Below are 25,028 nucleotides of genomic sequence, written 5' to 3'. Positions count from 1 at the left end.
TGCTGTATTAGTGCAGCTCTCTCTTCTTCTTTCAAGATTTTAATCTGAGTCTGTTGCTCTAACATTTTATCAGTTCAAAATACATGCTGTAAACCTCCCTGGCCATCAGATTTTCCTGTGAGCTAAAAATAACCCGTTCCTGTCAGTTAGAATTAGCTGATAAAGAGTGTCAGAGCCTGTTCTGAATAAGTTTGATAACTTCCTGTTTATGTGGCACTGACCCTTGTCTAATAGAGCTTCTTTGCCCTAGAATGAGAGGAGATTCTGCTGCATTCTATTCCTTAATGGCCAATACTGATTACTTTTGAAAGCCTTTAATACATTTCCCATATTAGACATGAACAGATGTCAGGTATGTTGCCAAGGGAAATTTCTTTTATGCAATCTTGGCTTGTTGTACAATAATAGCCCTTTCTCAACATGGGAAAAAATTACAGACCCAACTAATTTCCCTGACAGGGGAGAGTTACATATGTTTTCCACTTGTAGTTTTTACGACAAGTTTACAATTTTGCCAAACCTGGAACTAATTGGGACTGTTTCCAAAAGCGGCCCAATAAACCCCCAAAAGTGTAGAGCCATTTGAAAAGGTAAGTCAGCGATGGTTTGCTTTTTGCGTTTTCTCCATTTTGGTCACAGCAGGGTGCGGGTGGGGGGTTAGATTGCAAAACTATTTCGTTTAAGTCGCTTAAACACTTACTGTTTCATATCCTCCCAGTTTTTGAGCAGCTTGAAACATAGTCCAAAGGTTAACTGTTAGAGGGACAATAAGTATTTAGATAAGCATTGCATTAACATATTTCCAAGAAATGTCAATTAAAACATTTTGCTTTGTTTTTTCAATGAGAAAGAGAAAAAAAAAAAAAAAACAAAGAAATACTAACAGTAACCCAGAGAGCTAAGTTCTTAGGAAACAATTTGCCAAAGGGTGTTCAACAACAGGATATATTAGTACCACTTAAAATATTTCTTAAAAAAGAAACAGTCACAAATACGGAAATAGTTCTACTTTTAGGATAAAGGAAAAACACAATTTTTAGTCCTATTGCCATCAGCAGACCAAGGGAAGCTAAGTTACAGCCTCCTTGGGAAAAGAGGGGGATTTCAAAATGGGGGCTGTTCTTGTAGGACCCTTAGAAAGAAGCCATTGACTAAAGGGTAATATATAATGCCTCCTTCAGATAAGAACTCTCCATAATCAATAAATTAACAGCCACTTTAATATATGATTAGCTTCTTAATAGAATGTCTGATGGTAGCACTATATTAAAAGCTCATAGCATATTTCACTAGCACATGGTACCTTGCACTGAGCAGGGAAATAGATATTTCACCCTTGAGGCTGCAGTGATACAACAGATCAAAGGAAGGGAAGATACTGGTTCACAGAGCAATTGAGTCATTTGTCCACTCAGTCCCCTAACTTGCCTGTGTGATGTTGCACATATGTATTTTTAAAAACAGTTTTCTCTTCTCAGGACATGCATGTGTTTATGCTATTAAACATCTATGCCAAATTGCTAGCAACCCTGTTCATTTGTACTAAATACCGTGGAATGGGACTGCTACGGATTTGATTCTTTCACAAGAGGGGAAAATTGAACTTCAAGTAATTCCTTGGTAAAGGAAATGAAGAATAAAATTAAAAAAAAAAAAAAAAAAGGCTCTTTGACACAACACGTTCGAAAAGCCTCATTGAACCCTGCACTATTTCAAAGCTATCAAGAGCCCTGCCTCAGCCTTGATTTAATCTGAACCAATGCATAATGCAACAAAGCTGTTCATAGTACATTAATTTTACTTCTATTTCAAGCAACCAGTTTTCAGACAAACATTGTAATCATTCGTAGTTATATAAGTTTATAATAGCTGCAAGTGTTCTCTTGCAATCAGTGCCAGTTGCCATTAGGTATGTAAATTGTTATGTAAAACATACAGGTTTGACATTCTTCATCAAAATGACACATGGTTTTAATCTAGGAAGATACATTTGGAGAAAATACTATTTTTCAAGCCAGGGGCTCATCGCTTTGTGTGCCACGAAGTCCAGACAGAGGCAGTATATATATTCAGTTGTGAAATCAGGACAGGGTCTGGGTTTCTTCTCTTTTTATAAGGAATTCTGCTCAGCTGAGAGTTCCCTGTTCTACTTTAAAATATATGATGACGCTTACATGTACATGTCAAAGTAATTCAAAATTGGGCCCTCGGTTCAAATTTGTGTATTCCTTGTTTCCTCTGAAGTCATCAGGTTTTTGTTATCTCCTAACAAATTTGGGGCTTAGGAAATATGTTTTCTCTTTGTGGTTGTTTTGTCCATCTTTTAATGTCCTCCTTTTAAAAGCTGTCTCTTCAGGCAACATCTGTGCCTGATAAAGCTACGTCATATTATTATCTCAGAAGAAAGGCGTTACAGACACTCAAGACTGACAAAACAGAAAATGAGGAACTTTCAACATGTCTATTTCCAGTCATAATCAGTGGATTCGAGCCTATAAATATCTCACTGCAACTGCCCCAGAAGGGAACAATATCGAGGAAGGAGGCAGGGGGAAAAATTCCTGGCCTGGATGATTTGTAGATTTAGTACAAACAGAGAACATCATCTCCAGAATAGGATTTCAACATAATCCTGAGTCAAAATTTTTTTCCCCCAATTCAAAGAATCTGAGCGGTTTTGATATTTCAGAAATGAAAACAAGTATACTTACTCTGTTTAAAACCTAAATACGGTATTCGTTCTATTGGCGTCTTCCTTTCTTTCATGTATTTATAAAGTGCCACCAGGAAGGCCTGCTCATCTGCCCTGCACTCTTCACCAATTCCAACCTTTGGTTTTTCTTCATTGGAGACTTTTTTACAGTTATTATGGTTATTCTTCGGCTTGGTCAAGGCTGACCTGGCCTCACATTTCACCTGGAAAAGGGAAAAAAATATGCCACATCAAATCAAGCACAGCTCTGGAACACTTACAAAGACATAGCTAGGACAGGAACCAGTAAACTACCCTTGCCCTGAAATAGCTCTTAGAGGCACCACTGGATATGAATCGTCTTAGACCAGGAGATGGTAAATTTCTGTAAAGGGCCGGATAGTAACTATGGTAGGCTTTTGGGCACTATTGTCTTGGTCACAGCTACTCAACCCTAGCACCGAGAGCCATCCCAGACAAAATGTAAATGAATGGGTGAGGTTGTGTTCCAATAAAATTTTATTTATAGAAACAGGTGGCCAGTGGGCCATGGTTTGCCAAACTGTGCCAACCTCTTTTAGACTCCTTACAAGTATGTTGATATGAAACCAGAAACAGTGTTTGCATCTACTAGGACCATTCTCCTGTCTCTTTATACACTTTATTTTCCTAAGGGGCACCATCTGTTACTATCATTCAAGGAACGTTCTTAATAACAGTCCCATGTTTCGCATTTTGTATCAAAATGAAAGGCAGGTGTATTTCTTCATAGTAAACTTATCTTGTTGCCACTCTTCCCAGCAAACTGGAAAAACAGGTCAATGCTGGCAGATGTTGGCATCAGGAATACCAGCAAGGTCTCTGCTATCTGTCACCCGAGGGTGATGCCCAGATACACCCTCAGTAGGAAACAAAACACCCCACTCTTTAAGGAGGGCGTCTCGCTTTTCAGTCAGCTCTGAGAATCTCATAGATGTTAAGTTGCCACAAAAGAAAAAGTAGAGGTCAGCTAAAAACCCAAGAAGAGTAAGTGAAAAGCTCCATAATTAATAAATAAATGACAGTACATGGGCCAGATGTTCTTCCCTCCATGCTCCAGGCAAATATGGAGCTTGCCACACCGAACGGCCAACCTCATGTTCCCTCCTCGCTGCCACGTTCTACAAGAGGCCTTTGATGGTTGTTAAATGTAACGGCTGAGCTGCTGAGAGATTTTAATTGTCAAAGGGGGAAGTACAAAGGGTCAAGCTGCGAGTTCAAGTGAGCCCATGGGGAATGTGTACATTCCAATATTCATTACATCTCCCGATCTAACGTCTGAGAGAAGAGGATGATTGCCCAGGAAATGGTACGAATTAAAATGTCCCACACATTCAACAAGGTTTTCCATTTCAGATTTCTGACCCCTCTTATTCTTTCCCTTCAGAGTCTCCTTCCCAAGCTCTAAGAACATAAAAGGCCTCACTTATTTACTAAAGGGGAACCTCTCCTCTAAGAACATAAAAGGCTACATTTATTTATTAAAGGGAAACAAACGCCTCCTCTGCAAGGGTCTTCTTTATTGTTTATTCTCTCAAATGGACACACTAGTTTAATATCTTTATAGAGTCCTGGAAAAAAATAAAACTTCCTGCACAGCTCAATCAACTGGGCCTCTAGATAAGATTTTAATTTTTAAAGATCAGTGGAAGTGGGATGAAAACATTTTTCCATATAGGATTTCTTCTTAACAGTATTTTCAAACCTTAGTACTTGGTAACATTATATTAAGGCAAGCATCCTGGGAAACTTTATATTGTCATCATTTTTCACTGTCAAATTTCAGATTGTTGAGTCTAAAGTTCTGATGAAATCTATCATTTAACGGCTCTTTAAAATCATAAAATCACTCCAGTTCTAATCTGTCTTGCTCTCTGGCCTTTTTTGAGTGCTTACTATGTAGCCAGGCTCTATTCTAAGCCCTGTTTGGGCCCTATCTCATTTCATGCTCACAACCCTAATGGGGCAGGTTATTACTCTATGAGGGAGGAGGAAACTGAGGTAGAGAGAGGATGGGTAACACATCCAAGATCACAAGATCATGTCCAGGTTAGTAAGTGGCGAGTCTGGAATTTGAACCCAGGTAGTCTCACTCGACAGCTTGTGCTTTTAAACACTGTATTTTACTGACACTCATAAAAATATTAAATTGATAGTCAGAACATACTTCCAATTAAAGACCGTATCTTATCACTAGGCATTACAAAACCTGCAGCTTAGAAATGTGATTTATCAAATGAGAAGTTGAAGATAAAACTTGGTGGTTTCCAAAGTGTAAAAGGGCTCCATTCCTTCCATTGTGTGTTGAGCAGAGGGAAGGAAACCAGTATCAATGGAGCAGCGACAGCGCGCCCCGGGCTTCACACAGTCTACCTAATGTTCACAAGAATCATAAAAGGGAGGTTTTGAGCCCCATTTTACAGTCAAGGAAACTGAAGCTCAGCGGTATGTATTTTAGTGTGTGGCTAGTGTCGGGTAGAGCTCTGAGTTGAGAACTCAGGTCTCCCACACTCCAAACCCATCTTTTAAAACCAGGAGTAGGTGTCAGTTTTGCATATAAAATAGGCTGAGGTCTTAAATCTGCAGTGATAACGGGCCACTTATTTATATTGTTAGGTCAGAAGTGCCACTGTTAAGGGAGTATGAGGTTTGCCCCTCAGTGTCTAGGGAGCTGCCTCACCCATGCAGAAACACCCAGAAACAGAAGGAAAGCACAGAGGGCGTGTACAAACCCGACCCAAAGTCATTCAGACCCCATGATCACAGGGGAGGCTCCAGGTGATGCTGGGCTGCCACCTACTGAGCTGCATCCTGAAAGTCAGGGGGCTTCTCTTGGGGGCCAGGGGCTTCGTAAGACATGAACAGTGGTTTCTGTTCTCAGACTAGCTCCTGCGTTTCTTCACTTAACATAAATGAGCCCTTTAGGGTATTATTCTGTTTCTGGATAGGACCAGGCCAAGTTCCTTTCTACATTTTTTTCACACTTCCCGGAAACATTCTCAGCGTTTTAAGCTACTGAGATATGACACGGGAGCTAGTCTTCATGCTGACCTTGAGAAAGCCCAGCCTTTTGATGGTAACAGTTAATTACTAGATCTGTTCGCCCCACTCCGCCCCCCCACCCCCACCCCCCAGACCTGAACACCTTACACTTGTTGAGTTCACTAAGAGCTTTGGGGTTTCCAAAGTGATTGAAGAAGTGCTAATTAAAGAATCCACATTTAACATTTTCAGTGAACCACCACCTATTTGATATTAACCACATCCTTTCACTGGATTGAGTTGTAACTAATTCAGCCTTCAACTGGGGCAGCAGGATGCGCTGAACCAGCAGGAAAGGAACTAGAGTCTAATTTCGATTTGGTCACTAACTTCCTAGGAAACCCTCATTTTCTTCCTCAGGAAAGCAAGAAGGATAATCCCTGGGGTGAGTTCTGCGAACCAAATGGGATGAAAAATATTGAAAATAATGGAAGTATCACATTTGTGAAGTATCAAAAGTATGTTTGTGATTTAAAGGGAAGAACCTATTGCAGTTTCCCTTTTTAACGTTCCTTTAAGAATACGAGAATATAAGCCACCTGTTAATGTACTTCTGGCCTTTGGAAAGTGCTTACAGGATGTGAAAAGTCATTTGCCTTTTATCAATGGAGGCCTTTCATTAGAGAGCCAGGCTGAGAAGACTTCTCTTGTATAGGTCGGCATTATGAATGGGCTTTTTACCCCAGACCTGGATTTGTGTTGGACACATTCACGACATCTTCAGAGAATTGGTAGCCTCTTCTCCATGAGACTTTTGCTATTGTTGGAAAGCCATGAAATTCTCTGTCCCTTGGAAAACAGAGTCTTGCAAAGTTAGTTTTCATGTTCTCACTGAAAGAGGGCAACCTTTGGATAGCAACAGGCAAATTACTTGACTTGCGTTTCCAGTCATGCACACAACAAAGTGAGTGGGTTCTTATTCTAAGAGCTCTGCTGCGTGGAGCTGCAGGAAGCTGGTACTTATCCACAGTTAGAAATGGTCTGTTTGAGGCACTTTTGAAAAAAAAACAAACAGTCACACAAGTCTTGGTCATAAAGCCAAACTGTCACCTGAAATGTTGCTTCCAGTTCAGCAAATGATCAGATGGTCACAGACTTGTAACCTCTACGGTAGCGTTTCATGAGAAAAGAGCACTTTAAGTCACACACGTCTTTTTAATGCTGTCCCGGCCCCAGATGTGGCCTGTTCATTCAGCAGGGATTTTACGTCCATTTGTTGGTGCCAACAGATAAGCCCGCCATACTTCATACCTACCAGTCTCTCTCTTCTAGGTGAAGCGGTCTTTCCAGACCCACTGGAAGCAGACAAAGCAGGACTGTAATCCAAGACTCCGAGAAGAGCAGGGTGTTTAAACCAGTCCCCGGGAGCTGATTGCAGCATGACATTCATCAAGGCACCATTGAAACGAATGACGGAAGGATGACCCTCCTTCTGGTAAAGATTCTAAATGGCAGTGCTGGTGCAAATCAAGTGGAGAAGGTCACTCAGAAAACCCAGGCTTCACTACTGTCCCTTCTGAGAAGGGTAAGTCAGTGAACAGCAAATACAGACTGCAGTTCTCTTCAGTTTTGTGGGTCCGAGTAGGAGTCCTGAGCTGCCTTCCACGGAGGGAGATATTAGAGGTGCTGTTCTTTCAGATCAATTGTATGAGTTCTGTAAAACTCCCAGAGGCATTCTTTGGTGGTGGCTCCAAATGACATGAGAAGGAGCTTCCTCCTGCTGGGCTCAGGTGCAGAACATGCTGGGATAAACACGTGATGTCACCTTAGAGGTATGGGGCAGGGCGCCAACACAAGACCTTGTCAGGACAAGCTCTGCTGAATGCCACGATCCTAAAACCCTCTCACTCCATTCTGCAGTATCTTGCAAGCCATGTCACAGGGAACAAACTGTTCCCGCTGACATCCTTCAAGACCACAGAAGTCGAAGCCCTAGATAGGTAGTTGTAGGGCCAAGATGTCCGAATTACTAGAAAATTCATTTTTGGTATCCACACAGACTCACTTGGCAGAAGGTTAAAGGAACAGAACAAAAATAACTTTAGGGAAAAGCAGATTTGTTTTTAGCCAGAAAACACACATTTCTACTGGGTGGTCTCTTTTTAACCCCTTGCAATCTTGGAAGCATGAAGAAATTTTAACCCGTTAAGTCCTCAGAACTTCCTGATGAAATAATCCTTGAAGATAAGCTACAGAATGTGAATGTCTGGGATTTGCTTCTTTTCACTGGGAGGAGAAGAGGAGGCCATGGCAGAAAAATAGTAGATGGTCAACAGAGAACTGAATTCATGTTTTCCTACTTTAGGATCTTCCAAATTCACTAATAATGCTCCCATTTTCGTAAGCTTAGTCCTTGGATCTGGAAACGTGGTATCAGTTGAAATCCGGGCTTCAATTCAGGTCCTAAAGGGGCTACTGCTGTCTTTGGCACAGAAACAACACCTAAACGCAAACACCCCATAAACGGAATCATGGAAACACGATCCAAGCCCACAAAAGTAAAAAAAAAAAAAAAAAAAAAGATAAGCCTAAAAATATGAAGTGACACTTCACCCTTCATGGTGCTAAATACTTCAGGCATGCACTTTCCAGATTCCAAAGAATGCTTAGGCCCCAGGGCCTGAAAAAGAGTCTAGAATTTGGACTTTCATTCTGCATCAAGAGTGATCTTTAAAAACATGTAAATCTATATATGAGTATATGTATACATGTAAGTACTGGGCTACGTGTCTTTAATTCTAAGGTAAATTAGAGGTGACTTTGAAAAAAAAGTAACTTGAAAAAAGATTAATTCTAGCCATTTCTAATTTCGTCCTCTGTTAACCGCTGAAACATATTTAGATGAATACATTCAGAAAGAGGATGGTTCAGCTTGTCTATTTTTGATACAAGCAGAGTAAACTATGTCATTGTGTCACCTACTATGAAATCTCAGCCTCAGTGACGTGGGCGCTTAATCATCTGTCCTTTACCCAACAGGCCAGACAGGGAGGTGGGAAGTCTTTCTGCTGACTAATCAAAATGCCTGCACTGCCCCTCCCCCACCCCCACCCCCACCCCCCGGGGAAGGGGAGGGGTGGGGAGGGGAGGGGAGGTGGCGGGAACAGGAACAGCAGAGAGCTGTGAATAGCAAAGTCAGACTCTGAATTGAATACTGCCACCAAGACACAGGAGCAGAGAGAGAAAGAGAAGAGGGGAAAACAAAAAGATGCAGCAAAACGAATACCATGGAGCCGAATGACTGTACCTTGGCAACGGATTTGCCATCGGAATTGTTGTTGGAATCTTTACCACCACTGAATGAATCTCTTCTCTGTGGGCATGGTTTCTTTTTGCGTGGTCTGCCTTTAAGATTTGGCGCTGAAAACAAATGGAGAACAGATGAGATACATTTTCATTTGCGTGGGTTTCCTTATGAAAAACCAAGGATGTTAAAACTCCAGTGGCGCCCTCTAATTGTTCAGAGAAACATACACATCTGTGGTAGCCAAGCCTCCTTTTAGGCGTCTCTCTCTGAAAGGCTGCCTCTTGGTAGACTGTACACTTCTGTCCATGTTCCCCAAAGCTCATCTATTACACTTGAACGTGTCTAATTAATATAAATAAAATGAAGCCCTCAGCTTTAAAGGGTTAGGATAAGGAAAATGCACTTCCCCACTGTTATCAAAGAGACATGTTGGGCTGAAAGACAGCCCTGAGCCTGGCTCATTCTTTGTTTTTTGTTTTGCATCTTGTTTTCAGAAACCCAAATGATATGCCAGCCCATTATGGTATCATAGTAATGTAACGTTTGAAAACATCTCTCTTCAAAAGTGGAGACGTGAGTGTTTTCTCAAAGTATGATACAAATAAGTAAGGAGAGAGCTGTAAAAAAAAGAGGCATTCAAAATAACAATCTGAAAAATATTATCCCATGTATTTACTATTAATATTGCGACCAGCATGCTTCAAATCTCAACAAATCTGGCAGATACATTTAAGTCAGCATGTTCTCTTTTCCTTTTCAATGTATTTTTTTTATGAAGATCTTGAGGGTTATTTAAAATAACTTCCAAAGATCACACTGGAGTTAGCCTGATTCCGTGGAGATTATACTTTTTAAAAGCCATAGACAAGACACAAATCAAAGTTATATTTCATCTTGGATGCTGAGTTTGAATCCCTTTAAGATCCATACAGAAAGAAGGAGAAAAAAAAAAGGCTGCTGTTTATTGAGTGCTACGACTCTCCGGCATCAGCTTTCACATTTAACTTCATCAGTCACCGGAGTCAAGCAAAAATAAAACAAACCAACTAACCGACTAGCCCTTGAAGAATTCCAAACTAACAAATTATACCCCAAGCAATTTCTTTAGGACCTTTCAAGGTACCCACACTTCTTTATTGCTTTAAGGTATGATTATGACCATGGAAAATCTGAACAACTCAAACCCTCTTAACTGTTGTTAATCTTAAATCATGTCGCGCCATTAACCAGTGCTTTTAGGACACTGTACGCTGTACTCCTCTTAACAAACACAATTAATCCCACTAATTTGATTTTCTACTGTGGATAACAGTCTTGCTGTTGACAAAGCACAATAAAGCAGAGCTGCCTTTACGATCAGGCAAAAGTTTAAAAAGTGGCTTTGGGGCTCAGACTCCCCCCCCTTTCCCAAATCCGTTCTCCTCTCATTTCCCCAAAACGTTTGTCTTAAAGTCCATCTCAGAAAGCCAGCCTGGAATCATCAAAGGTAAACAAACTCACAAACAAAAAAATCAAGCAAAGAGAAAGCGGCGATTACCCATTCCAGTCGACAGACATCTGCCTGATGTCTGTGCGCGTGAAAGCTACAGCATGTGACTGCTTCCCGGCCCTGTGTCCCTGAAGTCTCGACTTGACTTGGTGTGGATGTCAGCTTCCCTCCGAATGCGAGCTGCGAGGCTCAGCGCTCTGCTTACAACTCCCCTCCCCCGGCAGCTCCATTACTCATGTAAACACACAGCAGTGACTAGCACGGGGGTGTGTGGGATGAGCTCCGAGGACTTGGCTTGAGTTGCCAGACTGGCAGGCAGGGCTTGCCTCTCTCTGAGACTACCACACGGGGTTGGTGATTTCATCCGGCCTGTTTTGTGGATCCTGGCCTCCTGTTCCCCTGTCAGAGCCCGATGCCACCTTCCTTCCAGGCTCGGCCTGGAGCCAGGGTGGGGACCATTTTGGTTTGAGGACGCAGTGTAGCACAGAAGTGTTTCCACAACTGACCCAAGGGCTAAGACTTTAATGACCTCGAGGGAAGGATGTACTTTCAAGTCCCTTATCATAATAATAGCAAGGCAGAAAGCTGACAGAAACCCACAGAACTTGGGGTAAGGGCTGAAGCATTTCATTAAAAGGAAGAAAACAATCTTGCCTCTGTTCTAAGACTTGTTACTGTGATCGTTCCTTCCTAACATGTTGGCAAAAAGCATTTAAACCTAAAAGGCATTTATTTCCAGAAAAGCTTTCAAATCCCAAAGGCCTTTTAGATAGAGAGAACTTGCACTGAACAGGCTGTTTTGAATAAAGGCAAAGGTTCCGGGAACTGACAATAAGTCATCCCCAAATCGGGTCTATTTTCTCCATTCTTTGAGCTGCTTTCAGAACCCAGAGAGGCACATGTCCTTCCCCAGCAAATTCTGAGAATTGCAAATTTAGAACAGACTAACACCTAACAGTCTGGTCGCACAAACTTAAACTCTAAGTGGAATCTGATCAAGAGAAAAAGGCTTTTGTCCCTAAGAAAGGCAAGTACACTGATGTTTCAGGCATGGTTAGGTAAATCTCACCAGTCACTAAAGCCTCAAACTCAAATACCTCTTTTAGTCTCCCCTCTGAACTTCTTTTCTGACCTTCTCTGATGGAAAGTATCACTGTATTATTTGTACTTTAGCTGTGTCTCATAGCTTATTATTATACGAAGTTGGAGAGTCCTTAAGGGCAGGACCATGTTAGATTCATTTTTCTCCGCCCCAGTATCCATCCAGGGGCAGCACTGCCTAATATACTGTTGAATAATCAAGTGACTAGTGGAAATACAGGTGCCCACATAGGCCTCCTTGGTGTCAAGAGCTGGGCCCGCCGACCTGACCACATGTATGCCTGTCACACTGGGCACCTGAAAAACGGCACTCACCTTTCCTGCTTACCTGTGAGCTCTGGGAGCACACACCAGTGACTTGAGTTTGCTGTGGGAAATGAGACAGGAAACCTACAGCCTTTGGTTCCTGCTTAGGGTAATTGTATCTGGCATCTCAGTGGGACCATGATTGTCCCACATGCAATGAACAAATGCCCTGAAGAGCGGACGTTCAAAGTCCTGGGGGAATGGAGCGTGCAGGACTCTGTGTGGGGTGGGAGCCCCCGTAATACAACTGGAGATTTTTTGGATCCACAAGACCCCAGGTGAATCTTTGGGACCGAAAGGCTGGCTTTTGGGGAGAGCAAATATTCTTGTCCCCAGATTACATTGTTTTTTCCTACAGGGTCAAGAAGACAAATCATTTGCTAGGCCGCTGAATGAAAACAAATGCTTTATGGAGTGGTGGGGTCAGGGGGGCGTGGCTCTGGCCTTTAACTCTTCCCCACCTCCTCCTAGCTGCCCTGGACCCACCTAAACCTGCCCTCTCCTTGCCAGCTAAGGGCCGCACACTTCCTGAGAGAACCCAAATCCTAAAACTCCAGACGCACACCAGCCCCCGTGCTTTAGATGAGAGCTGTCTCTACCAACAAAGCCATTCTTGGAAGCCAGCAGTACATTTACTGACAGCATATCTGGTGCTGGTGAGTTGTACTTCAAAAAAAATGCATGTAGTGTATTTTAGTGTGACACAGTAAATGCACAGTTACTTTGATATGTGTGTATATGCACTGGCCAACCCTGGCCTGGCTCAGAGTGTTCAGTCAGAACCCTCTGCACGACTGTTTTCAATGTTATTCACACATCATAATCATAGCTGATGCTTACCGCGCACTTTTTCTTGCCAGTCAGCACTCTGCATACAGTAACTCATTTAAAACTCAAAACAAGCCAACAGGAAGGCACAAGTATTATCCCCATTTTACAGACAAGGTAACTGAGATAGGATGAAATTACTTTTTTCTTAGGTCATACCACTGGTTACTGGTAGCAGAAGGCTTCCAGCCCAGGCAGCCGGACATTGTCCAGAGCCCCTGCTTTAAGGAACTTCTCTCTAACAGAGGACATACACACTGTGTCTCATAATGAGGTATCTATATTATTAACTTGGGCTGGCAGTCTCCAGGGAGCTTTCTCCAAATGAAAAAACTCTCAAATACCACACAGCACGAGGGCGCTGCAGCCCGTCTCAGGCACCGCACAGTATCCTACAGCCCTGAGGGCGAGCAGGGTCCCCATCAGTTAAGTCACAGGGTGCCAATAAAACTTAGAGCACCAAGTACATTACCCCCTTGCAGTGAGCCACTGACTAACTCTTCTGCCTAATCGGTGAAAGATCTCTGTGGTTTTTTAAAACAAATCTTCCCTCTCTGACTGCCCATCTGTTCCTCTTACTCAGCGCCATGAAATTAACAAGTATTCACCATTGTGACGTCACAGCTATTTCTATAGGTGTTAATCCCAGGAGAATCGGCACCCACCAGTGCCCCAGGCTACTTTGACATCTGACCCATGTGTTTTGTTTTTTCCTTTTCTTAAAAACTCCTTCAACTATTACTGAATCACAGTCTTTTTTTTTTTTTAAACAGTATAGCAAAACATGCTTTGTGTTTTGTTTTGTTTTTCTTAAAGAGTCTAGAAGCTCAGAGTTGCAGGCGTTCATGTGCGTATTTACTTCACTGTGGGTTCTGACAAGTTATGTGTCAGGGCAGCACAGGTGTGGGAAACTTTCATCTTGCAATAATAATAAAAACAAAGGAAATGTAACCAGTTACTGGCAAAGTAAATTGCTTTTGGCTTAAATGTTCCTGTTTTTTTTCCTACTGTGTTCTTCCTGTCATGACCGTCTCTTTTTTTTTTTATAACATTTATGCTCTTGGAAATGCCATGAAGATAAACTGCTATAAAAGCTGGATTGACTCATCAGTTAACAACTCTTTCTTCTCGTTCTGCAGAGAGGATTTTGTTGCCAGCACAGCAACATGTTCTCTCGAGAAATTCTTTGTGAGCTTCCACTCAGAGATAGGACTTGCTTGTTGGTAGGGACTGGAATTAGGGGAATGGAAAACCAGGCATCATTTTCCTAAGAGTTTGACCCCCAGGGTCATTGTCTAGAGGAAGCTGGCAGAGCATTAACTCATTTGATTTGCAAGTGTGTGTGTGTGTGTGTGTGTGTGTAACACTAAACACAAGTCAGAAAACTAAACGACACCGATTGAAGGATTATGGACTGGCAAACATTGCTCTATGCGTAGTGCGCATCACTGATAATACTTTGCATTTCTTTAATGCCTTTCCTCTGAGCATCTCAATTCTTTGGTACATTGTCTTTACAGACAATAATCTTAAAATACTCTGGCAAGTTTCAGCATGGAGCATTGCTCCTGCTGGGGGAAAAAAAAAAAAAACCTATCCTAATTTAGTTATCATTTATTGTGTTCTATTTTCAATGTTTCCCTTTTGACTCCTTAGAAACTTCCTCTTGCACTACAACAAAAATAGGATGAGTGTTTTTAAAGTTATTAACGTATGAGTAAAAGATTTAGAAACCGAGAATGGCAGAAGAAGGCTTGATCAAAGCCACTCCTGAAATTTATGGGTGTAATAAAAGAAAGGCATTTCACAGATAATCTCTTACAGAATTTCAGTTTTCAAATACTTGGAAAAAAAGAAAAGAAAAACAGAAGCTCTCAGCTCTCCTGCTGGCTTTAACTTAAAGCCAACATTTTTACTTTTAAATTCATAAATGATTCCCTGAAATTCTATTTCAAATCCACGGTTACATTCCATATACTCCCCGCTCCACACCTCACAGAGCAAGGCCAGAAAACTGCAGCCGCTGGTACTCAGCATCCGATAATTGGTTGAATCTTTCCATGAATTCACAAAGAATCAATTATATATAGATTTAAAAACATGCAAGTTTACTTTTATTCTGTTCGCCTATAAATAATTTCCCACACCCAGCAGAAATGTTTGAGAAGCAACTGTGCTGTATGAGAGATGAACACACCGGGCCATTAACAAGCACAATTCCATCCTGAGGGGCTTGCTAACTTAAATGATGACTTTAAAGCATAAATAGGCACAGTTTAAAAAAAGCTGCAAGAGTGTTATCATTTTCTCTCATTGTTCTGACAGTTTCCTATTTAAGAGTAATTTTTTCCCTCAAATAAAGGCATTAAAAAGATGAGTCCAGACTTGCAAGCTGAGACCAGAGCCAGCCTCACACGCCCTCACTCTCAAATGCCACCAAGACGAGGCAGCCCTGCACAGGGACCAAGGGGCGTGCCCCAGGGGAGTGGTCCCACTCACTACTCTGGATGTCACGGCTGCTTTGAGTTTCCAAGGTTGCTTTAGCCCCAGCCGTACCTTGATGTTGCTTCAAGCACCGTGCCTATTAACTACAATTTAGCATTTCCAGTGAACTGTGCTCTCACTGAATCCAGGTCCTCTCCTACCACCTGTGGAAGGGTGCACGGTAGTGTTATTAGAAAGAGTGTGGGGGGAAAAAAAATGAAGCAGGCTTTCTATGAGGTCAAGCCACTTAGGCTCTTTGTCACTGAGATCCCCAAGAGTCACTAATGAGAGTGGAATGTATCACTGCATTTGTCATACCTGGACTGGTCAGGCAACTTAAGTCCAGAACAGCCGTGGACTTCATTGACTGCTCAACAAACCATGTAAGTAAACACTTTTGTAATGCCTTCCAAATATGTCCTGTCTTACTCACTCCTTGTTTCCTACTTGCGAATGCTCGAGCAGTTGTTAATGCCTCTGATCAAAGTCTTAGTAATTTCATAGGCATGTGATTTGCATAGCTATTTCCTGATCCGCCTTCTCTCTGCCCTGGAGGTCTTCATTTCTCAGAAACACTTAACAACACAGATTATTTTATTTCTCCCCTTCCCCCAGCCTATAAATGGAACTTGACTTGCTAGCTCATCTGTATTGCTAATTGGTTTGAAAGCATGTGACTCCATGCATTCTTGCCATTAATACACAATCAAACCTCTCTTTTAGTCAGTTTTTACCAGCAGTGATGGGCAGATCTCTATCTTTATTTCCCCTCTGTGTCTTGAGGAGGGAGACAAATTTAAATGGCCAAATGTTATCTTATATCATTTCAAAATGATGTAGGGAATTCCAAAGGCATTCAGAAATGTTCTAGAAGTCCATGATAGGCCTGTCTAAAAGGGCGCTGGCAAAGAAGAAAGGGATTATGGTTGCTTTTCACTACGACTTGCGGAGTAAGAGGGGAATCGGGGAGCTAAATTGAGGTCTGGAGTGAGGAGAGATTCTGGGTTTTCAGAGGACTGACTCTTTAAGGAGAGAATTCTGGAGGAGGGGAAGGAGACTGAAGCCAATGCCAGGCCTTTCAAATTTGGGTCTGTTCTGATCACTCACAGCATCCTCCAACCATCATCACAGTATCCTTTCAACCATCTCAGATGAAAGATCCCCTTCAGGACCTTGGTGGCTCACAGCTGCTCTGCAAATGCTTATTCGTCTTTGGGGTAATGAAGTCTATAGGCCATGGCCTCAGGAACCTGTGGAAAGACTTTGGCCTTAGAATTCCAAATATTTTGTAAAGAGACATCAGGGCAGCATGGATGCCTGAGGGCTTAGCTTGGATCTTAAGGTACAGGAGGCAGCACCGTGTAGGTGCTCAGGGCTGCGCACAAAGGGTCAATTTCCTCCCCAGCTGCAAAGACTTGTCGAGAAGTCACAAACCCAGCCAAAGCAAAAAATGGACTCTAAAATGCTATTGTGGCTCAAACTTCACTTTCACATGTATCTGGCAACTCATTTCTCCTGCTGTTCTTCTCCCCAGATGCCAGGTACCCACCAGCCATTTCCAAGCCCCAGGAGCCCCAATTAATGAAGATCCTGCTGGACGTTGAGGGGAAAAAAAAAAACCCGCATCAAAACTCCTACAATTAGAACAAGTGTGTCGTCTCAATGCTCACTATGTACTCTTTCTTAAGATTTTGAAATAACTCATGTTTCCATTTTTTGAAAACCATTCAGTATACACAGATTTCGTTTTTCTTAGTATGATTATCTACAATACCAATAGAACATTAACTTAAGATACTTGTCTATTTTTTTCTTAGGCTATTTAAGGATCCACTCTGGAAATGATTTTTTAAGGACATTTTGATGTCTGTAATTTATGAAGTTTATAAAGATAGGACTTGGGCTTCCCTGGTGGCACAGTGTCCGCCTGCCAATGCAGGGGATGGACACGGGTTCGAGCCCTGGTCCGGGAAGATCCCACATGCCGCGGAGCAACTAAGCCCGTGCGCCACAACTACTGAGCCTGCGCTCTAGGGCCCGCGAGCCACAGCTACTGAGCCCGCTTGCGTAGAGCCCATGCTCCACAACAAAGAGTAGCCCCTGCTCGCCGCAACTAGAGGAAGCCCCCCGCACAGCAACGAAGACTCAACACAGCCAAAAAGAAAAACAAAAACAAACAAAAAGGTAGGACCTCTTAAACATAGAGAATTAATTTTTGTCTCTTTTTTTGTTATAATCAATAAACCTGTTTATTCTAGTCCATGATTGATATGTTCTATGGTGTTACTATTGTACGTGACAGCACAGAAGTGCAAGCCACATTTTTGTATTGAATAACCTTGTGAAGATCAGTAACTATCAGAGCAGTTCTTAAACTCGTGTATAAATAGAACATTCTTGTTCAGCCATTTCTCCAGGTTTGGAAATGAGATATTCCATTTTCAACGTTGAGGATAATTGATTGCTGCATCTCTAAAGAAAATGTTGGAAGTAAGTAAAAGAGACTTTTGTGTGTGTGTGTGTATGTGGATTAACATGGAGATATTTAACTTACTACAGACTTGGACTAATATATTATGAGACTTTTCACTTTTTCAAACACATACGGAAAAGTAAAAAGTAAAAGATCATCAAGTAATAGGTTCCCCATTTCTTTTTAAAAAGATCCCAAAAGGAATTTGTACTTAAAGGGGATTTTTCACTCTCTTCATGTTTTTCTACCTTTCAGAAAGAATAATTTAAGAAGTAGGATAATCCCGGGGAATTCCCTGGAGGACCACCGGTTAGGATGCAGTGCTTTCACTGCTGAGGGCGCAGGTTCAATCCCTGGTCGGGGAACTAAGATCCCACAAGCCACGAGGTGCAGCCAAAAAAAAAAAAAGGAGAAGAAGAAGAAGTAGCAGCATAGTCTCTTACTTAGAAGTAAAAAGATGACTGTTCCTGTTTGTCTGAGACTTTGAGACATTCTTCTTTGCTCAGGTAAATCCGTTTCTCCTCTATGAGCTGCGAGCCACAATACTGGAAGACGACTTTCAAAGCTCTACTGTGGTACCAAGGAACTTACAGGTGGCAGAGAAGAGTGTGTGCTGCAGCAGGGCAGAGTGAAGAAGGTCAGCTCGATATAACCCCAGCAGGGCAAGCTAGGGAGCTCAGCTCCCGGGAGTGTGTCACACTGTGGGGAAACAGTGGACAGATACTGATAGGAATCTTATGATGAAGATACGGAACACACAGAAGATGTTAGAATTTATTCCCACGTATTTCAGTGAAAGCCAAAACATTTACAGGACTGCTTAGAGTTGCTCTGTCCAATATGGCAACCACTAGCCACATGGGGCTCTCGTGCACCTAGAAGATGTCTAGTCCAGGGACTTCCCTGGCAGTCCAGTGGTTGAGAATCCGCCTTCCAATGAAGGGGACGCGTGTTTGATCTCTGGCCAGGGAACTGAGATCCCACATGCCATGCCAGTGCGCACCGCAACTACTGAGCCCGCGTGACACCACTAGAGAGCCCCCGGGGCTCCACAAAGAAGATCCCGCGTGCTGCAACTAAGACAGACGGACGCAGCCAAATAAATAAATATTAAAAGGAAAAAAGATGTCTAGTCCAAATTGAGATGTGCCGTAAGTGTAAAACACACACTGGATTTCTAAGACAATACAAAAAATATCAAATAGCTCATTAATAACATGTTATGTTGATTACATAGTGAAATATTTTGGACATACTGCATTAAATTAAATGTTATTAAAATTAATCCCACCTGTTTCTTTTTACCTTTTAAAATGTGGTTATTGGAAAATTTTAAGTTACACATGGCTTGCAGTATCTCTCTCTTGGGTGACGCTGGTTTAGTCAACAGTTCAACGTTACGATTATAGATATAGGTCCTTAGAAATGTGTGTTAAAGTGCAGACAGAACAAGGCTAACATCTGAAGCTAAAATAGCAAAAATCATGAGTCAAACTTTCAGTAAAATTTAGAGTTTTATTCACTGTTTTGCAGGGTAGTCATGCATAGATGTTAGTATCTGAAAATTCTGCCAAAGCTGAGGTGTCTCCTTTGTAAAACTCAAATCTGGTCATCATTGATTCAAAGTAACCACGTGGCCCCGATGAAGATGTTATTTCATTAACTTCCTTAACTAAGATGTCAAAGCAAATTTTAAGACTTGACAACAGACTTGGGGAGTTGGGTGGGGGGTTAGGGAAGAAAGTGAGAAAAAGAGCTGTCTAATTTTTTATTTTACTTGTTATTTTCTCCTGCTACCAGCATGGGCTGGGCATAAGGTAAGTCATTTGCAAACTGAATAAGAGAAAATCGATTCTGAGTGATTTTGGCTCACTGGAAAAGTAGAAGCTTCTACACCACAAACTGTTGAATAAGTTCATGGTCTGCGTGTGTTTTTCTTTTTGGAGTTTTCATCTGCAAGTAAGCAGAGAGGTTTGATGCAGCCAGGCCCAAAGGCAAGGGCACAGTCTTCACAGCTTTGCCAAGGTGCTTGAAGTCCTACGGTTTAATATGACATAAAGGGAGGCTGTTCATTGAAGACAGGAGCTCCAGTAAGCCCAGAAAAGTTGACAGAACGAAAAGGTTTGAACTCTAGGGGGCGGGAGAGGAGATACATCCTTTTCCCAATCTTAGCACCAAAAAGGCCAGGGGGCATCACTCCGAGAAGATGGCTGCTCATCGCTCAGTTGGCCCCATGTCTCAACTTCCCAAATAACTTGTCACTGTCGCTGAACCAAAGCCTGTCCCCCTCCACCTCCTCACCTTTTGATTCCTGTGGCAGCAGCTACACAGAAACATACCTAGATATTAAGGGTTCTCCAAATATAACATGCCAATCAAAGGGCTACACACCTGCCTGGATTCTTTTATGGAACCACCTGCCCCTTACCCCCTTTTTAGGGTTCTCATAAAAATAAAAGAACAGTAATGGGGGCTTCCCTGGTGGCGCAGTGGTTGAGAGTCTGTCTGCCGATGCAGGGGACACGGGTTCGTGCCCCGGTCCGGGAAGATCCCACATGCCGCGGAGCGGCTTAGGCCCGTGAGCCATGGCCGCTGAGCCTGCGCGTCCGGAGCCTGTGCTCCGCAACGGGAGAGGCCACGACAGTGAGAGGCCTGCGTACCACACACACACAAAAAACACAAAACAAAAAATAAATAAAAGAACAGCAATGGTAGCAGTAGAAATAAGCTTAGAAAATATTTTCTTAGAAGGCAAGAGTTGCTATAGCGTTTAAGGCAGTTACATGCAGCGAGATTAAGACCAAAACCCCCGCAATGTCAACAGAAACGTGCAATGACTATTATTCATCCTACTGTATAATACTTATAACAATAATTTTTATGAAATTATTTGGCAGGTTCAACCTCCATCCAGAGAAGCAGTCTGCACACCTCTGCTATGCTTCTGATATCTAACTATAGCAGTATTTGTCTTTGTCCTCCAAACTCTTTCATAGCACATGGCATGCATATTTCAGCATCCAACATTATTAACTCATGACCAACTGTCACTTGATGGTTATCTAACACGTGGGGTCTCCACAAAAGGGATCCTTATTTGGGCAAAAGCTCTTGTCTGCACCAGTCTGTCTATATTTTCCCTCAGAAGAACTTTATTTGGATTATTATTCGCTGTTAGTGGAAACTCGGAGGCTGCATGTGTGGCAACTGGAAGGCGGGGAAATAAATCCTTAGCAAGTTAAAACACTTAGCTGATATTAAAACCAGTTCTGGCTTTGTTAGCTGAAAGGAAACTCTCGGTTGCCCTCTTGTGGTCAATCTATGTGATGTGGTGGGAAGACCATTAAAAACCCAGAAACTAACAAGAGAGTTTAATCAAATACAGGTAAGAACATTCAGCCTCGACAGAAACAGTCACAAATCACAACCTTATGTTGTTTTATATGTTTTAGAATTTACATTGAGCAGCCCTCCTATGTGGCGAGGGATGGGGGAGGGGGGAGGGCTAGTAATATGGAAATTAGAACTCTGTCTTTCTGGAATACAATGACGTCCCTGTATTTACAACCATAACTGTTATATATGTGGCAAACTGATTTTTAGGGGATTTAGAACCTTAAAAAAATCATGCCTACATTTTCAAAGTTTCTTCATAACCAAAAATAGACTGATGTTCCAACTGGTTTGGAATTATAAGAACCAAGGAAAGAAGTCTGAATAATTCCCTAATATGGAAGAAAACCACTTTTTTTTCTTTTTAAATAAGGAACAGTTTATTTGTTTCTGACAATAGGCAACATATGGAAACGCGGAATTTACAGAAGTTTAAGTACAGAACTTAGCCTTATCGCCTAAAAATAAAATTTTATAAAAATCTGAACTCCAAATCTAATAATTGGTTACCCAATTTGGTATTTAACTTTAATTTTAAAAAACAGCATTTAAATAAAAATTCTGCTGTAGGCCTTTCAACAATTTCCTGCCTAACAGGCCCATCCCCAAAAAGCAAACAAACCTGGTATTAAAACAGACTGAGGAGCTTAAGAAAAAAAGCTGGGGGCAAAGTACATGAGAACATAAACTATTTTTCATCTTATTACCAGTAAATGTACCATTTTCCTCTTTTATGTGTCTCCTCTTTAGATAAAAGCCGCTCCTCCAACCAGCATTAACAAAAATGCTCTGTATTTTTAATATGAGGTTGGGGGCAGATTCATCTTAACTTGGCTTTTCCACTCACACGTGGAAGTTCAGTGTTGCAACAACAGTTGTTTGGTTTTGTCTTTGAATTTGCAAAGTTCTTAAAAGTAATTTTTTACTACAAAATTAAACAGCTGTGAGTTCTTTAGCAAACATGATGATTCTTGTTCTTTTTTGTACTATTGTGCAAGCTGAAATACCCTTTCTTTCATGTCTTTTTATTCCAAAATGAATTCCCTAGTTAGCCTTGTTTAGCTTTAAAAAATATAATGAAGAAAGGGGGCGGTGTTTGCTGACCTCTGAAATTCATCAGCATTTAAAGCACAGGGAGCTTACACGAGGTGCACACTCAAAAGGGCTTTTGTTTAAGTCCCATTATGGAATGAAAAATGATACTCTGCCCCAATTTAATGCCAATCCCTGTGTACAACAAAGCCATCTGCAAATATTTCTGTGGCGCAAGGGATCTTATGCCTATTTTGCAGATGAGAAAACTGATGCAGATGAGAAAACTGAAACATCAAAAAAATGGTGAGGGAGTGAAAAACGAAGACGTTCACAGAGACTGCAATTAAATTTAGAATTTGACTCCTAGCCCAGGACTCTAACCACGTGAGGGCTCTGACTCTTTGGAAGCAACAGAAGAGCAATTTTCAAACATTCTTTTGACATTATTAACCACAGCCCCAGGGCTCCGGGAAGTGGAGGCGGGGCCTGGAAAGGACACGGAGCTGCTAGGTGACAGCCTCTGGCGACACTAATGAAGTGGATTATTTGATCCATACCACCATATATTCTAGGAATAGTCAGAGGCTTAGCAATTCCCTTTGTACCTTAAAAAATTAAAATCTAGATTTGAGTGCCAGCGTAGACGGCCTCCTAAAATATGGAGCCAGAGAATCATGACAAGACGTGAAGTGCAGAAAGTGGTTTGTGGCTTTTCTACTGTACTTGGAACCAAACATCGCTGCTAGGAGCTGTGATGACGGTAGGATTCTTCACTTGAGTAAAGAATGATGAAATTCCAGAGAGTAAGGAGAACCTCAGACACCATCTAGCCCAAACCCTTATTCTACACATCAGGAAAGGGAGGCCCAGAGAGTCTGCCAATTGCCCAGAGTCACATTGGTGTCTGCTGGCTGCACGAGATCAGCAGCAGGGCCTTGGCAGCAGACGGCTTTGCAATGGGCCCCGAGTACCTCCTCTTGGGTCTCTGCAGGGCAAGCTCCGTCATCCCAAGACCACGTAACTAAAACACACTTTCCAAGGAACTGCAATTAATAAAGTCAAATGGGAGCTGACAAGGACATTCCCGCTGTGTTCAAATGCCAAAACACACAACAGAGAAAGCTCACTTGGAGCGCACGGACCGTGGGTCCTTCTGGCGGGACTTCTGTGCACCACACTCCCAGCTGTTTGCTCAGACCAAAATGGGAGGGACTAGGAAAAAATGCTCACGAAGCCGTCGGGGCAACACTTGGCACTCGGCGACGGTGCCTGCCACCTTCTTGCTTTTGCTGGACTGGGCGGGAAAACTGAAGGGGCCTCCTCATGTGCGGAAAGGCTTTGGGAATTCAAGACCTCTGGGAGAAATGGACCACTGCCCACCTTGCTTTGGAGCATCCTCGTTACCTTCCAATACTAACAAATACCCTAGAGGTCTCCCAAGCTCCCCATGCGGCTCCACACCTGTGTGCCCGAGCTCCCCGGCTGTCTCTGACGATACCCTTCCTTTTTCACCATTTTCCCTCCTGCCCCAACTTGTAATTGTTCCCCAGACTCGCACTGGGAATTGCATCCCTTAAAAAAACTTCCTTATTTTCCCACATCCCCAGCTGGGTGGGTGAGTGGGAACTCTTTGTCTGTAACTTCTATATCAAGTAGGCTTCTACCCTAGCACCTATCACCCTGTATTGAAATCATCTGTGAGTCTCTCGCCACATCAGACTCTAAAGGGATGATGTCTGTCTTAGTCACTGTAGCATCATCATAGTAGGTGAACAATAAAAATTTGAAGGCTCTCTGTATCATGTCTTGAAAGCAGTGTCTGGTACTTAGTGAGAGTCTAGTAAATGTTTATTAAACTGCACTGACTGCTGATTCCACTAGAGAAAAGAAATACCTCTGAAGACGGCAAGGTGGCTGGGCTGTCCTTGGTGGTTCACCTTCCTGTCTGCAGTACTTTCCCTTGGTCACAACTGCCATTAGTAAGGGGGGAAAAAAACACGTCCACATTTTATTTCCCACTGTGTAACTCTGAGACCCAGCAACTGTCCACCAGTTAAATGCTTAACAGAGACCTGCCTTGTCTGTGAATCTATAAATCTGATTTGTTTTGCCAAGACCCTCCAAGCTCATGGGATGATGCTGGCTCTATTGGAGAACCTAAACAAGGGAAAAGGCAGCAACACCTAAGAGAAACAAAGTTCCCTGGGGAAGATGGCAGACTGTCTGATGAGAATTACTTTTTTAAGGAAACCCATCCCTGCAAAGCTACCTAAAAAAATGTTCCTGCAGGCCAAAGTCTGGGCAAATCTATAATGTAGAGATTAAATTTAAATTCTAATAAAGATTTTCAACAAAGATCAATAAAATAGGAGATTGATCTGCAGTTAAAAGTTCCCAGTAATGGGATAGCCTAGAAATTTCATAAATAATGCTTTTATCTTGATTGCAAAATAATCCCCTGCCACAAAAACAAGGCAAATCAAGGTAGGAAGTTGTTCAGCGGGAATTAAAATGTCACACTTTACACAGAATAAAGCATTGCAATCACCAGGGAAACACACATTACAAATGTGTTAACACAAAATTACATACATCACTTAATTATATAAGCGCACAGCTCCTGAGTAACCCATTAGCTAAACATGTCGGGTTGCGGTTGAATATATACATGCAATATTTTTAGCACAGAGGGGATGTAACTATGTCGAGCCTGGCACCATAAAGCCTGAGATGGCAAGTGCTATTAAACTGAGATGCAATCATGTTGAAAGGAAACATTAACAAACGGCAGACAATTGAGAAGAAAATACAGTGAGCTTGTGTTCTACTACACGTGCTTCCAAAACCTTATATAACTATTCATTGTCTATTTCTTCTGGCTTGCATCCCTGGTTTGTTC

The 25,028-nt window shown here is 42.1% G+C and overlaps 1 protein-coding gene and 1 long non-coding RNA gene across 4 annotated transcripts in view; one reads left to right on the top strand and one right to left on the bottom strand.

Moving 5' to 3' along the window:
- Positions 1-25,028, bottom strand: part of ARID5B (AT-rich interaction domain 5B) — a 189,170-nt gene that overhangs the window by 36,212 nt on the left and 127,930 nt on the right. Inside the window, exons 1-4 of one of the 3 annotated variants that reach the window (XM_089897534.1) lie at positions 10,558-10,990; positions 9,000-9,133; positions 2,712-2,916; positions 701-753 (exon numbers count right to left, since the gene is read on the bottom strand). In XM_089897534.1, the coding sequence (XP_089753660.1) occupies positions 701-753; positions 2,712-2,916; positions 9,000-9,133; positions 10,558-10,561 (396 nt within the window). In that variant the 5' untranslated portion in view covers positions 10,562-10,990. Of the gene's footprint in view, positions 1-700; positions 754-2,711; positions 2,917-8,999; positions 9,134-10,557; positions 10,991-25,028 lie in introns of those variants that run through there. The other 2 variants (XM_089897533.1, XM_022560587.3) reach the window with 2 other exon arrangements.
- On the top strand, positions 12,586-21,481 carry LOC149747228 (uncharacterized). The gene is made up of 4 exons (XR_016388053.1): positions 12,586-15,611; positions 16,763-17,412; positions 17,634-17,718; positions 17,957-21,481. It is a non-coding gene; the product is annotated as an uncharacterized LOC149747228 (long non-coding RNA).

The sequence above is a fragment of the Delphinapterus leucas genome, chromosome 16 (assembly GCF_059928025.1).
Source record: "Delphinapterus leucas isolate spDelLeu-1000000601 "Yukka" chromosome 16, BTC_Dleu_Yukka2, whole genome shotgun sequence".
NCBI lineage: Eukaryota > Metazoa > Chordata > Mammalia > Artiodactyla > Monodontidae > Delphinapterus > Delphinapterus leucas.
This window is presented reverse-complemented; position numbering and strand designations above follow the sequence as displayed.